This window comes from Sceloporus occidentalis, unplaced genomic scaffold (assembly GCF_023333645.1).
Source record: "Sceloporus occidentalis isolate IW3139 unplaced genomic scaffold, rSceOcc1.0.p SCAF_3, whole genome shotgun sequence".
In the NCBI taxonomy this organism is placed as follows: domain Eukaryota; kingdom Metazoa; phylum Chordata; class Lepidosauria; order Squamata; family Phrynosomatidae; genus Sceloporus; species Sceloporus occidentalis.
The window spans coordinates 190,856,020-190,872,435 of record NW_028316983.1 but is presented as its reverse complement, the minus strand read 5'-3'; the positions used below and the strand labels follow the sequence as shown (position 1 = coordinate 190,872,435).

Below are 16,416 nucleotides of genomic sequence, written 5' to 3'. Positions count from 1 at the left end.
TAATAATAATAATAATAATAATTTGTTTTATTTATATATCGCTATTCCAAAGATCATAGCGGTGAACAGCAAGTAAGCTAATTTGCCCCCAACAGTCTGGGTACTCATTTTAGCGGCCTCGGAAGGATGCAAGCCTGAGTCGAGCTTGGGCCCTTTTGCTAGTCTTGAACTCGCAACCTTGTGGTTTTGAGTGAATGGCTGCAGTACAGGCATTTAACCACTGCACCCTCTGAGAACAATTGGGGCGGCTAACAAACTTAAAAATACAGCACATATAAAATCCCTGGTGCCCTCCCCTCCTTAAAAAAGTATTAAATCCAATGCAGAATTAAAAACAAACAAACAAACAAAAAACATACAAGTTAAAAACTGACTAGAAGGTCAACAACATCACATTAGCAAACCATCAATGGGAGCGGCAAGTATCTTATTCCCAGTCGTTTTTCTGAGGCCGGGTTCTCTATTCTGGGAAGGCCTGCCGGAAGAGATTCGTCTTAACAGCCTTTTTAAAGCTGTCTAAGGATGTAAGCAGACGGATCTCATCCGGAGGCCGTTCCACAGTCTGGGGGCGACGATGGAAAATGCCCTCTGGGAGGTAGCCGAGAGCCTAGATTTTTGTGGCTAAAGTAGGCCTCTCCCAGAGGAGCGGAGTGTGCGGGGAGGATTGTAGGGGAGAAGGCGGTCCCAAAGATAGTTTGGACCCAAGCCATTTATGGCTTTAAAGGTGATAACCAACACCTTGTACAGTCGGTCCTTGGTATACGCGGGGGATCCGTTTCGGACCCCCCCCCCCGCGTATCCCAAAATCCGCATATGCTCAAGTCCCATTGTCCCCATTGGGGACAACTTCCCTCCCTCCCCTCTCCTCCCCCCAACTCTTTCCTCCATGAAGACCTCTTGGCCTCCAGTCCACCACTCAGCCCCTGCATCGAGGTGCTGGCGCTGGCAGCGGACAGGAGGCCGAAGAGGCCCCAGGCACTCATCCTCCTCCTCCTCTCCGCCGCCATTGCCAGGGGAAAGGCCGGGTGCTGCTCCTGGAGGCCTCCAGGAGCAGCACCCGGCCTTTCCCCTGGATGTAGCGGCAGACAGGAGGCCTCTGGCGCTGGAGGACCAGCACCAGAGGCCTCCTCTCCTCCGCCACCGCTCCAGCCCACCACTCGGCCCTTGCACAGAGGTGCTGGCGGCGGCGGCAGCGGAAAGGAGGCTGAAGAGTCCTCTGCCGCTGGTCCTCTGCTGCCGCCGCCGCCACCACAGAAGGGCCGGGTGGCAGGCTGGAGGCTTCTTTGCCTCCAAAATCCCCACCTGGCCTTCCCCCTGCTATGGCCGAGGTGGCGGCAGCAGCAACGCAGCACCGGTGAGAAAAGGTAAGTAAGGAGGGAGGGAGGGAGGAAGGGAGGGAGGGAAGGCAAGAGTTGGGGGGCGGAGAGGGGAGGGAGGGAAGTTGTCCCCAATGGCGGCGCGTGTGCACGTGCACTGCCATTGGGGACAACTTCCGGATTTGCCATGCGCATATGCTCAAATCCGCGCATGGCAAATCCGCGTATAAGGAGGGCCGACTGTACTGGGTCCGGAAGCTAATGGGCAGCCAGTGGAGGGACTTTAGAACCGGAGTAATATGGTCCCTCCTGGATGTTCCAGAAATTACTCTGGCTGCCATATTCTGTACTAGTTGCAGTTTCCGGATCAAGCACGAGGGTAGCCCCATGTAGAGTGCATTACAGAAGTCTAGACGTGAGGTTACCAGCGTGTGCACAACAGTCTCAAGATCCCTTACTTCCAGAAAAGGGCGCAGCTGGCGTATCAGCCGAAGCTGATATCAGGCGCTCCTGACTGTCACATTTACCTGGTCCGACATCAGGAGCAACGAGTCAAGGAGCACCCCCAGACTGCGAATGCAGTCTTTGACGGAGAGTGTGACCCCGTCCAGGACCGGAGGTTGCAACCCAATTCTTGGTTTCGGGGCCGCTACCGTGAGCACTTCCGTTTTGTCTGGATTCAGCCTCAATCTGTTTTTCCTCATCCAGCCCATTACTGCCCTAAGACATTCATTGAGAGAGGAGACGCCATCAGAATTGAAGGCCGACTAACGAGACATGGAGAAATAGATTTGGGTGTCATCGGCGTACTGATAACACCCAGCTCCATAACTCCGAATAATCTCACCCAGCGGCTTCATATAGATGTTAAATAACATCGGGGACAGAATAGCACCGTGCAACACCACAGGTGAGCTCCCTTGTACTGGAGCAACTGTCCCGAAGCAGCACCCTCTGGGATCTACCCGAGAGAAAGGAACAGAACCACTGCAATGCAGTGCCTCCAATTCCCAGCCCCCTCAGGCAATCCAAGAGGATGCCATGATCTATCGTATCAAAAGCCGCTGAGAGGTCTAAAAGCATCAACAGGGTCACACTGCCCCTGTCGATGCTCAGACGCAGATCGTCGGTCAAGGCAACCATGGCAGTCTCAACCCCAAAGCCTGTCCTGAAGCCAGTTTGAAATGGGTCTAGATAAGTCTGTGAGAATACTGCTATTTTTTCCTTAACCTTCCAAATTTATCATAAACATAGCTACCCTTTGAAGAATAGCTTACTTGTTCTTACAAGCAGGTTGCCATCTTTTGTGTGGAAGTTTACTTGGAAGAAAGTTTCATTGAGCTCAGCTGATAGAACTGTACTGGTAAATACAGAATTGAATGCGCACAGTGATTAAATATTGATGTCTCATTTTTGCTTGTAGATGATGGGGTGTTACATTGATTCTGCGATTTAAAAAATCACCCAGTAAAAAATCACCCAGTAATATTAAATAGTCAAAAGAAATAACTTAACACTCATGAACTGTTTTAATTAATACAAACACTGAAGATGATCAGAAATCAGCATCAGTCTAGAAATAAATTTCCAGATACAAAGACATATTGGGGTTAGAGGAAGCTTTCTGTATGATACAAATTCTCCTTTGGTGGAGAGAAGGCCCAAATAATATGAACTGTTTAAAGCTTTTAATCCATTTACTCAGTAGCAAACTGATTTTTCCCCCTAGAAGATCCAGAATAGTGATGGAATTCATCAAAAGTCATACACTTTTTATAATATTTGCATGTAGGCATAGGATCATGTTGGGTATATAAGCATAACTGCCTGAAGGTCAATGCAGCATGGGATTTGTTTATTTTAAGATGTACAGACATTGTTGTGTATATTTTATTGCATGCTTAAACTTATTTGATCAGGTTTGCACTGCATGTGACAGCTCTTTGCCGTATCTACATACATGCATGTTAATTTCAGTGTTACTGCAAATTAGAGTAATAAATGAGGTTAGGTGAGTATTTTGGAATACCAGAAAGATGAGGAATGGGTTCTTTGACAACACAGGAGGAAAACACACACATAGAAACTCTCAGAATGTTTATATATATAGTGACTGTGATGAAAGTGCCAAAATTGTGAAGGATTTGGATTGTTTAGAATAATAATTTCATTTTTTTTATTTTTTGTGATATTTGGATTTCAGCAGCAGTATCATGCCTGTAACAAATGCTTCTTTTTTTGTCAGTCCTATATGCAAAATATCAAACACTGCTTTTTCAAATTTCATACCCCCTGATCCTACTCATATAGAAAATTCCTTTGCTTTTTTTTTAAAAAGGTAAATATCTTATATAATGCACTGGCATTATATAGATTTCAATTTAATTCAGAAATTTGTTGTGATCAATGAGCCTGCAAAATATTCACTAGTAAGTAATGTAAAATTAGAGGAAATACAGTTATTGTATCAGAAGACTGTCCACTTCTCTTGGGGCCCCTACAAACAGAGATAAATAGACTCAAAAGAAACAAAATTCCAAAACTATTTGTATATTTTAGGAGAGCAGTTTGGCCTTTTCACATTGTGAAGGACACATTGTATTGAGAAATAAGCTATACCATAGTCCATCTGGCATGAACAGGGTAGACTATCGTAGGTTTGCATGTTCAATTAAAATTATTTGAATATCCAACTTTTTTTGTCTTGAAAAATATTCCTGAAAAACATCAGCAAGCAAATTTATACGATTTTATTGGGAAAGAAACTGTTTCCTAATAAGGAACTGTAGTAAAATAGCATTATTATTATTATTATTATTATTATTATTATTATTATTATTATTGGTGATTGTTTTAAATGACACATTGTTCACTAGAGACTGGTTACATTTCATGTCTTGTTAGTGAGCAATTTAGGTCAGATTCTGATGATACACTGTAGCAGTCTATTAACAATAGGCAGTCAGGATTACTATGGATTTTTTTTTCTCCCCATACAGGTAAATGAACAGTTTGGAAAGATATGGATTTCTCCATCTCTTTCTTCTGCCAGCCTGCTTAGTATCCTTGTTAAGAGTAGAGCTTGAATGTGAAAAGTGGAGCCCACAGACTGCATGTGCCCACAACACCTTTTTGCAGTGCCCAAGTCTCCAGACCTTTCAAAATTAATTCTTAATCACTCAAAGCACTGCCTAGAGTGGCACTGTACATCTGAAAAGCCTCCCCAGGTACCTTACCCCCAAACCTAATATAAAATGTGAACATTTGCTGAAAACAAGCCCTCAAAATGCCCAGCTTGACTCTGGTTACTACCAGCATACCTTTGGGGCCTTTTTTTTTTCTTTTTTTTTTTTGCCCAAAATGCAGTCTTGTAGCCTGCATTGGAGCACAGGGGCAAAAATCCCCTCTACAGTATCTCTAAAAGAGGAAAGTTTCTTTATCACAGCCAATCATCACAGCTAAGCAGTGAGGAGAAGAAGTGGGGCAGCTTGCTTTGTTCTTCTCCCAGTTTACTTGCTGGCTGGCTAGTATAAATAATGCTTTATGGTACCCTGCTCTTATATGCTAGCTTTGGAAGAGAAGGCTTCCCTTTCCCTGTAGCCCCTATGGAAATATTGGTGGCAAGCCTTTAAACAGGCTAGCATTTTGTTTACATTGAGTGGCAGACTAATAAATGTTCTGGCCTTATTTACAATACAGAGATCCAGTATGATGCAGTTGGATCAGGACCCTGGGAAATCAGGGTTTGAATTCTCACTTGGCCACTGGGTGACCATGGGCAAATCACACTTTTTGTCTCATAGGAAGGTAATGACAATTCTCCTTTGAATAAATCATGCCAAGAAAACCCTCCACCATAAGTCAGAAACAACTTGAAGGCACACAACAACAATATTATAGTTTTGCACCTATCCTCCTTTAAAAATATTTGATGGTTTGAATTCCTTTAAGCCTGTTCACATGTGTTAGAGGAACCCAGGAAGGGTATGCCAGCATTTCCCAAACTGGTGCCTTCCAGATTCCAAAGTTCCAACATACCCAGCCAGCAGTTGCCCAAGGGTAGATAATACTGTAGGATGTGCCAGATTTGGGAGGAGGGGTCTTGAAGATGCTGTTATATTCCAAATTATATTACAGCAGAAGAAAACTATAATGGCTGTAGAGTTATCCTTTGGTGTTAGGTCTGATTATCCTAAAATACACAGGTCTTATTATCCTAAAATACACTAAGGACATTAAATCTAACATGATGTGTGATATATATGGTTTTTAAAAACTTTATCAGTAGCTTCTTTTACTAAATGCTTTAGCTTTCTCCATCTTTCCAGAAGTATCTTAAACATATAAGGCCCAGTAGGCCAGTTTTAGGGCTCGGGAGAGTGGAGTGTCCACATGCTCCCGACCCTATCGCGATGTCCGGGTGCCATTTTGGTGCATGCATGTTCACACGGCATGTGCGCCGATGACGTGCCTCATGTGCCATGTCTAAATGGTGTGGTGCACAAGGGAAGTCACCGCACCACTCCAGGGCACTAATGGCACCTCGGCAGTGGCGGAGAAAGGAGCTGTGTTTCGCGGCTCCTTTTTCATGGCGCATTGTTGCCGTGACATGTGGTCGCTGTGGCAATGATCCACGGGAGGAATGATTCTGCCCGTCTGTATCCCCCCATAGCCATGTTCTTTATGGTGGTATAGTCTTCCCACTCAGATGGTTACATGAACAAGTAATTGCTGTTTTCCAAGCAGATCTTCCAGCATTTTCAGATTATAAAATCATAGTATTCTGTAAAGAGAGATTAACAAAAGTCATTACTTACCTTCTCTTCTGCATATACAGATATATAGTTGGCTTGCTTTTGAAACTAATTAGGTGGACGTGGTGCCAGCTTATTGTATTGTGGAACTGTAGCTCCCTAAACATGGTTTCAATGACAAGATTACGTATGAACCATCATTTTGTAAGAGCACAATACTGTTAAACATTGCTCAACTTAAATATTGGTTCTCCAACTACAGGCTGGAAATAAGGTGTTGCAAATACTGAATTATAGGTAATCTAGTCCTTTTCTTAATAACAAAGGCATTAACTACATTTCATGATGATTTAATTCAAAAAGAGGTAACTTCCCTCCTTTTGTGGCATAATGTAATATTTTCAATAATTAATTCAATATATATTGAAATGTGGCCTCATTTAATGGCAGAAGAGGAATATCACATAGTTCATGTGCTGACTTCATGTGTTGTCCTTTATGCTTGTGGGTTTCAGCAACAATGATGTAAATGAGGAGGTGTGTTGCATGCTGCAGGCCAGTGAACTGTAGCATTTAGATATTTTTCTTAAGTACAGTCGGCCCTTCAGATTTGTCGGGGTTCTGTTTGGTGAGACCTGCAGATATGAAAAAATGCAAATAATTGTGCCCCATAATATAAAGTGGCAGTGACATGAATGCACACGATTTCATGTGTCTGTGTTCACACCATTGCCATTTAATAGTATAGGAAGTGACAATTCATGAATGATCAACTGCGCAAATCTGAAATCCACAGATCCAAAGGGCCAACTGTAATCAAAGATAAGAAGTTAAAATGTACATATAGTAAATTACAGAGCCCGTGTGGTGTAGTGGTTTGAGTATGACACTGGAGAGCAGGGTTTGAATCCCCACTTAGCCATGGAAACCCTCTGGGTGACCTTTAGCTAGTCATAGGACCTTACCACACAGGGCTGCAGGCATGGGATGAGAACGGTCTAAATGGGGCCGGGAAGGGAATGGAACGAGTGGGAGATGCATTTTACTGCACACAGGAGTCCCTCACTCATTCCATTCCATTCCCTTCCATTCCCAATCCGTCCAAGAGGATGTGATTTTTGAGAACTGTTCAGAACTGTTCAGAAATCTGCCAAGAAGACTATGTGAAAGGTTCATCATAGGGTCACCATAAGTCTGAAATGATTTGAAGGCACACAACAACCATCTTTTTTTAGGGTACAGTTTTCAAGAATTTTAAAAATGCAGTAAATGAAATATGATAAAAGTTGTGTTCTTTTTCCGATACTTCCAATACTGTTCAGGACTATAAACTGTATAGTAAGACTGCTTGTAACTTAGTCCCTTTACATGCCAAATGCTTTTCACTTCTTATCTCGTTGGTCCCCAAAGTCTTGTAAGTTTGTTCTCATTTTACACATGTGGATTCCAGAATAACAGTGAGCATAGTTGTATGAATATCTGTTAACAAGAAGCTCCTCCGCCCCTTGAGTTTAGTGAAAAGTGTGTATAGCATTGGAGCTTCCACTTGGAAGCAAGCCCCATGGAGCTCAGTTTTATTTCTGAATAGACATGCCTAGAATTGCACTGTTAGAGACAGTAACTTGCCCAAGGCCACCTGGGACTTTATAATTTTGAACAGATCACACACATTTCTCAATAAATCATTATCCGTTTTTAAAAATATATTTATGTGACTAAATAGAAGCAAATTTCCCTTGTCAAATCATTACTGGCTTTTAAAAATATATTATTGCAGCTAAATATATTGCAAACAAAGGATATTTGCGGATTCAGCATGATCTAACATTGCTTTTCATTCCTAGTACTTGATATCCACAGTGAGTGTATCCCAGCTACAATTTTCAGTAAATATATTAAGAGGAAGTAAAATTGTGTTAGAAATGTGGCCAGGCTTTGTTTTGTTTACATTCCAGAATTTTGAAACTGGTCTGCCTTGCTGGCTTCAGCAAAGTGCTTCGCTCTGCTCTACTCTGTCCCACCCTTAACTCTTTGCACAGGTTTAATCCTTGCTGTTTACTGACACTGCATTTCCAGTTTGAGGTGTTTTGTTTCAACTGCATCTGCCTGCCGTGCTCCCTTTCGGAGTTTTCTTTTGGGAAGCTGCTGGGAATAGCAGCTGACTTGGGTGCAGAGGGGCATCTGTCACAACTTGTATATTTACATGGAAAATGTCTTTCTCAAAGGCTGTCGGTGCCCCATGTTTTACAGTACATGAACAGTTGGCTAGTCCAGGTGTTTCCTCTTCTGTTTGCGTGATATGTGAATTGGAAATTCAAGAGAAGAGTTGGCAGAATGGAAGAGCTGAGGGTTTGTATTTACCTATTCTAACTGCTTAGCCAATAGGAGGGTTTGGGACATAGCAAAATCCAACTCCCCCAACCCCAGTAACATTCATATTTTTGATCTCAGATGTAAACTATAAGAACATTAGTGTCTTAACCAGTTATGGTGATCAATCTGTTTCTGTTTTTAAATGAAAGCCTGAAAAATACTGTCTTATACTGTGCATCCAAGCAACACTATGTTTATTCAACTTCACCTTAATCTTTAAAAGTGTGTGTGTGTGTGTGTGTGTGTGTGTGTGTGTGTGTGTGTGTGTATGGGGGAGAGACTGAGATTTAGTGGTGGTAATACTAAATTTAATTACTCCTAAATGTTAATTTGACTGTTTTTATTTTTGTTAGCTTTTCCCATAAATTCAAAAGCCATGTTCCTAATGGTGTTTGTGTCTTTTCACAGGACAGCCGGCCCAATATGTCAAGACCTCTGATCACTAGGTCCCCTGCATCTCCTTTGAACAATCAAGGCATCCCCACGCCAGCACAGCTCACAAAATCCAATGCACCAGTACATATTGATGTGGGTGGGCATATGTACACCAGCAGCTTGGCCACACTTACTAAATATCCTGATTCAAGGTAATTCTAAGGATTATGTTGCATGTCTCTGGCACCATTGTTAGTTTATTCACTTTTTATGTCTGACCTCTGTAATATAACACTTTTCGTATCATTGAGTGTTTTACCTTTCTCTTGGTGTATTGAAATTGTACTTCAGAAACATTTTATTAAATGCTCACCATTGGGTGTTATTTCTTTGCTCACAACCCAACCTAGCTGGCCCACATCACTCATACACCAGCTCTTTCTGCTCTGTCCTTCAACCCCTCTTGCAGGTGTTTCATACAGTATCACTATATGGTGATAACCCCCAACTTTACAATCAGAAAATCTGCTTTAGAATAAAATATTTCTCAAAATCTCTCAGCATCTGATGTTTATAGTACATGAGTAGTTGGCTAGTCCAAGAGAAGAATTGGCAAAATAAATGACTATGGGTTTGCATTGTGAAGCAGCCAGAGCTTCTCCAACAGCTAGAGTTAGCACACTTGCAGTAATCAAAGACCTGGAGTAGGAAAGAGGTGATTCTGCCATTTGCATTCTCCACCCTAAAATACTTCCTTGCACTCTATAATAACTTGATCCAGTACCAGATATATTTCTTTTGAGGGAGATACAGTTTCTAATGTCATAAAAGTTACTGTGTATTATTATCCTCTGAGGAGAAGGAGGTTGACAAGAGTAGTGGTAAGTTTTGGACTTTTTCTTGTAGGTCCACTGGGTTCTGTGCATGTTCTTGACATACAAAAGCTTTATGGTACTGGCACCAGTCAGTGCATCCTTCTGCCTGCAGACTCCAAGGGGATCACTGGCAGATGGATCTTCTGAATTAAACAAGTAATGGGAAGGAGAAAACATAGGTACCACAGCTTCATTCCTTTTCCCTCTATGTCACATGGGAACATACAATCTTTCAGATAGGCTGCACCTGAGCCATATGGGGCTTTATAGATCATAACCAGCACTTTGAATCATGCCTGAAAAACAAGACAAACAGCCAGTAGAGCTGTGGCAACATGAGAGTTGTGTGTTCCCTGTAACCAGCACTTGTTAGTAATCCTGCTGCAGCTGTTTGGACCAGTTGAAGTTTCTAATACATTTCAAAGGCAGTCCTGCATACAATGTATTATAGTAATGCAGCAGGGATGTAACTGAGGCATGTGTCACCATAGCCAAGTCCCAAGGGATGGGTGCAGCTGGCGCACTTGCTTTAACTGTGCAAATGCACTCCTGGCTACTGCAGAAACCTGAGCGATCAGGTTCAGGGCTGAATCCAGGACCACACCCAAGTTGCAAACCTGCATCTTTAGGGGAAGTTTAACCCCATCCAGCACAGATTGAATCTTTATTCCTTGATATGCCTCTCAACTGACCGGAAGCAATTCTGTCTTGTCTAGATTGAGGGGCCATTCCCACTACGATAAGCTCAGAATACTGATTCGGGGTATATGCCCCTAGTTCCTACTGGAAATTGATTCTGATCCTCATTGGATCGATTCCTTGGGAAATAAAGCAGAGCAAATGCAAAAAGCATGGGGGGTTTTGGTGACAGTTATTATGAGGTTCTTTTGAGAACAATAGGTTCTGACAGGATTCCTAAAAGTGGGAACACCAGATCAGAATCGATTCTTTCTGAGGGGAGGAACAAATAGCAGAGGGGTGATGTTTTGACAGATCCACCATTCCCCCCCTTGCAGTGCTGCCTGTGTACTTGTTTTTTTTAATTAAATTGATAGAATATATGATTGATAGAATATACGATTGTTTGATTTTGTAACTACTTGTAAGGCAAAGAGGGACAAATGGCAGAGGGGTGACGTTTTGACAGATCCACCATCCCTGCCCTTGAAGCGCTGCCAGTGTACTTTTTTAAAAAAATTAAATTGATAGAATATGTGATTGATAGACTATGCGATTGTTTGATTTTGTAACTACTTGCAAAGCACATTGTCCTCCCCTTCATCCTCCTTCTCTGTCCCCAACCCCCCCTTCGGTGCTTTCCTTTCTTCCCAGCTTGGCTTCCGCAGTGCCTGCTCACTGTTGCCGGCCTTTGCTCTCCCCCCTTGCCGGCTTGTGCTCCATCGCTGGCTTCCCCTATCTCTGGCTTGAAGCAGTGCAAATGGGGATAAAAAAAAGAAAACCAATTCAAGTGGCATAAAAAAGATCCCCTTTTATAGTGAGAATGAGGGATCTTTTGAAATCGGTTACAGACACGGAGCAGATCCGAATCACAACCTGTTTTATTCTGCCAGTGGGAATGAGCCATAAGTTTCAAGATAGTGCTGAGTATCATCAGCAGGCTGGTGACACCTGATCCTCAAACTCCAGGCAAGCTCTCCCAGCAGCTTCATGTTTATATTAAATAGCACGGAGAACAAGAAAGAGTCCTGTAGAACTCCACAAGCCAGTAGCTAAGGAACTGAACAGAAGATCCCCAGCATCACCTTCTGGGTTTGTCCTTCAAGGAAGGAATGGAGCCACTATAGAACAATACCTCTGAGTCCCATCCCAGAGAGGTGTCCCAGAAACTGATGATAATGAATGCTTGTTGACAGTATTGAATCATGGCTGAACCATAGTTGAAAGTACTGAATGCTGTTGAGTGACCCAGCAGAGCCAACCGGGACATGCTTCTACTATCCAGTTCCCATCAAAGCTGTTTCTTTCCCATAACTGAGTCTGAAGTCAAACTGAAATGTATCTAGATAATCAGTCTCATCCAGAAACCCATGGAACTGGGAAGTAGCTGCACACTCCAATATTTTATCAAAAAATGGAATATTAAGAGATTGGTCAGTTCCATAGAGTGTGATCCATGGAGGCATTGTTTATCAAGGATCTTCCAACTGCCTCCTCTAGGCAAGTGGGAACCATGCCTTGCTTAAGACAGGTATTGCACACTACCACTGTCCACCTGGGTCATTCTCTTTCTGGCCTATTTAATAAGAAGGTCAAAGTTCTAGCATACATATGGTGGCCCTTGCATTTCCAAGGATCCTGTCCACATCCTCAGGCTGTACATGGTGAAAACTACCAATTAATATTGGACAAGTAGGTGCCAAAGTTACATCCAGTGGATCTGTATTAATTATAATATGCAAGTCAGAATAGATCTGAGTGATTTTATCTGCAAAGTGTTTAGCAAATTGTTCACAGCCTACCTGCCTTGTTGCTGACATGGTTGTACCAGCCAATTTTATTTGAGTGCTTGCCTCCAGTTTCTTTAAAATAAAAAAGGGGTTGAATTTAGTCAAAATAATTTTGCTCTCTTTCAAATTGTCTAGATTTTTTTCTGTTAACATGATAAGTGTCAGTAACAATTAGAAAAAAAGCAATAAATCTTAGAAAGTTCTTTAAAAAAATTTCAGTGTGTGATACTAAGTAGAATATTCTTGTGGGGAAAAAAACCCTTACCATATCCTCTAAAAAAAAAAAAAAACGAACAGCATCAAAATTGTGCATTTAAGCCTGGACTGTATATCAGTGTTCCCTTTCTCAGTTGTCACAGATCATTCTGTCATTTTCTTCACCAGACAAATGAACAATGTTGGTTACAAACTGTATTGGTAGACAAAGTCCATATCCTAGTATTATTGGATACAAAACACCATATTAATAAGTAGGAATACTTTTCTAGATACAGAGACAGCTTTAAAATTGTGTTTGCATGTGTGTCTCAGGCAGTATTTTTAAACTGTGTAGTTTCTTTGGCCATGTGTGACTGCAAGTATATTGCTTTTTTTGGCAACATCAAATCAACTAAGGTCATTCTTCCAATTTAGCTTCTCAAATGGTGGGTTAGCACCTCTTTCCTCAGACACAGGATGTTGTCTTTTCACTCTCCATTTGAAGTGGTGGAAAGGGATTCTTTAGCTCCTTTACAGCTGTTGTTCCATAGTTTTACTGTTCCTTCCCACTTCTGTAGTGAGGGGCATCACCTGCTGTGTCAGATAGCAAGCGAAATGCTGGAAGATGGTATTTGGAAGAGGGATGAGGGGGAGGTTCCAGAATTGTCTCCTTCATTTTACAGTTGGTATTTGTAGTAAGAAGTGGTTGCCCCGTTGAGGAGTACACAGCCAGTTATTTGTGGGTCATTTAGAGCTGTTAGAAGGAAATCTGTGTGTCTGTGTGGAGCAGCTGGAGACTGACGGAATTTTTTGACAATGCAAAGAAGGAGATGATTCAGAATACTAGTTAAGCAGTTATGCATGGTGTAGTGGTTGAGTGTTGGACTAAGACTTTGGAGGCCCTGCTCTGTCATGAAACTCACTAATGGGCAAGTCACATGCTTTCAGCCTCAGGGGAAGGCAGTGGCAAACCTCCTCCGAACAAATCTTGCCAAGAAAACCCCACAATAGGTTTGGTTTAGGGTCACCATAAGTCAGAACTGACTTGAAGGCACACAACAACAACAACCTTATGGTGCTGAAAGAGAGACTGTGCTGAAGACCCTTTTTTAAAAAATTAAATCAAACTCCTCCTCCACAAAACCCACCCAAAAACATCTCGGTATAAAGTAGGTAAAATATGTAAGCCCCAGTGTTGGGTGCTGTTGAGATCTCTTTAATATAGGATAAGATTTGATAGGGTCATCTTAGAGTCACCATAACAACATTTTCTTTTCAAATCTGATTCCACTTACCCAATAGTTAATTTACAAGAAACATTGGATATGAGGGAAGTGGACTTTCCACCTTCAGCATGTCTCAAATTGTGCCATTACTATCTCTGAACAAGAATGTCTATTCCAAAGATTTACAGGTCCAGTGTCTTCTATTGAAGAATCTTAGGGAGAGGGGGATAGAAGGGCTCTTTACATGACTTAGTCCTACTGATATATCTTAGGTCATTTACTGAGATGCACAATGGCATCTATTCAGAGTGAGAAACAGTACTTCTTTTAATAGCCTCATATTTCCATCTTATTATTTGTGTGGATTCATATAATTTTCATGACATGTTCCATGCATTCAGTTTTTGGTCATGCCTCTTCAGTGTTCTGAGGTGATAATTGCAATACATTAATTCATTTCCAAATGAAATAGCTTCTGCTATGTTGGTCTTTCCTAAATTGCTGCATAGGTGCTAAGCAGCTTCATACACAGCATGTATATAATTGCAGAACCAAACTGACTCCGCTTGTAGTTTTGCAGCCAACACCCATGGCCACCCACAGGGCATGTTTGAAGCTTCAGGATATAGCTGCCAAGTTCTAGACTGTTTCAGGCTGGCTCTATTCCACTTTTTTGCTGGCTTTGCATTTGGAAAGGTTTGCCATTTGTGCAATTTGTTTCCCAGTGCTTCTTAAAGAAGAAGCACAAAATGGGGAAGGTCCTTTGAATCTGATGGTATTGTCTTCAAACTTGTATTTTGGCCAATAAAATCTTACCTCTAGCTCAGGGGCTGCACACATGTTTTGCATGCAGAAGGTCCCAAATTAAATCCCCCATATCTTTAGGTAAGGCTGGAAAGACACTTTCCTGAAACTCTGAAAAGATACTGTCAGTCTGTGTCAACAATCCTGGGCTAGATTAAGCAATGGGTTGACCCAGTTCAAGCTAGCTTCCTTAGGCTTATTGTATTTTTTTTTAAAAAAAAAATCAGGTTCTATTCATATCTAACTCTCTGCCTTCTTTCTTACTAGTTGACTTCCTAGTGGACTTGGCAGTGGTCAAAAACACCACACTTATTTGAACCTCATGGGTGTGTTTCTGGAGACACAGTCCATTGTAACTTATAGCTCCACTGGTTCCAAGGTGATTAACTTTCCTTATTCTGAATTTAATTCTATGCCATGTACAGAAGTCACCAAACCTCACTTGCAACCATCTCTTCCCAACTGCCAAGTATGAAATATGATGAAGGCTTATCCCTGTAATCAGAATGGTGTTTTGGGGTATTTTATAAGCTTTTAAAGATAAGATCTGCTTCTCCTGAACCTTCAAAGAAGGTTAGAATCAGTGATAACTGCAAACTTTTGCTGTATGCAGAGTATTCAAAACTTGTGGCCCTTTCTTCAGCTGTAGGCCTTCTACCTTACCTTTGCCAATACGTTTTCTCTCTGGCAAAATTTGAAATCTTATAGAAATTTCTTTCAACCTTTTCACTGCATATTTATGGCGACCCTGGAAAGTCATATTGCTTTGTGCTCCATCTTCCTAAAATATGGGAGGAGCCAAAAATGTATCTCATTATCCCCCAAATATCTAGTAGTGTTCCCAAGGCTGCTGGCCGTTGCTACTGATTATTTCACCAAACTTTGATTCATTTTAACCTCACTATTTTTTTTTTTTATCTCTTAGCTTGTTTCAAACCAGAAAGTGATCAGATTTCCTAGTTTAAAGGAAGGCTTCCAGAGGCCATGAATACAGTGAGGAGGCTGAAAAGCATAACAAAATGGCCCATGGTTAGTACTGTAAAATTCTCCCTTGGCTAGCCTCATTTCTGAAGGTGCAGGTGGGAAATTTTATGACTCTTCTCACTCTTCACAAAACAAAATACTTCAAGTTGCTCATCTTGCTCCTGACAAATTCGCAAAGGACTAAAAGCAAACATTTGCTCAAATTGTGTCCTGGGCCTGCAGCTTTGATCTCTCCCAGTTCTCATTTAAAGCAAAATATACTTGAGTAGCTGACAATAAAGTAGGAGGATGTTTATTCAGATTACAAAAGTATAGCCAGCTGCATTTCACATGCGCCTCAAAAGAGATATAACTCCCTCCTACAGTAACACTGTTGAGCATAAGCATGTGCAAAGCACAAATTATAAGGCATATGTCTTGATGGAATAAACACATGTAAAATCCACAAATATTGTACAAATAAGGAAGGAACAATTGTTCTTTTATTGCTTTCCATCAAAGACTACAAAAGTTACATTTTTTAATTACAGCTTTCTGAATCATAGACCCAGCATGCCCAGTGTGGGCTTCTTACAGAGGCATATGATTTGCTGTATATAATATGCTGGTGCCAAGGGTTAAAGAGCTGCAATGTAGTTCACTCTAGCTGGGTTGGACTACAATTCTCATCACCTGAACTACCAAGCCATCTGAGGATGAAGGGAGTTATAGTTCTACACAATTGGGAATCTACCAGTATGTACTGGAAAAGATGTTATATTTTTATAACACAAGTAGTGTTGTTTTTTACTAGTCTGTTCAACCTTTTGTTTTCTGTGTTGTTACCATACCATATAAAACCAGATCGACAGATTTCTACCAAATTTACTTCAAGTTTCAAGGTAGCTACGGAAAAATGATTTTTTTCCCCCCAGCACCAGTATATTGTTGTGAAGTCTGTCTCATGTAATACAACTTTGTAATTCAAAGTTATACTGGACTAACTCAGGGGTGAACAGACCACCCCAAAGGGGCAGCTTGAAGCCACCCTGACAAAGCCAGAT

At 41.6% G+C, this 16,416-nt stretch overlaps 1 protein-coding gene across 5 annotated transcripts in view; it reads left to right on the top strand.

The window, feature by feature from the left end:
• KCTD1 (potassium channel tetramerization domain containing 1) overlaps nucleotides 1-16,416 on the top strand; it is a 122,957-nt gene that overhangs the window by 82,067 nt on the left and 24,474 nt on the right. For 4 of the 5 annotated variants that reach the window (XM_089517214.1, XM_089517217.1, XM_089517216.1 and 1 more), the window contains exon 2: nucleotides 8,852-9,030. In XM_089517214.1, the coding sequence (XP_089373340.1) occupies nucleotides 8,852-9,030 (179 nt within the window). Of the gene's footprint in view, nucleotides 1-8,295; nucleotides 8,420-8,851; nucleotides 9,031-16,416 lie in introns of all 5 variants that reach the window. The other variant, XM_089517213.1, reaches the window with a different exon arrangement.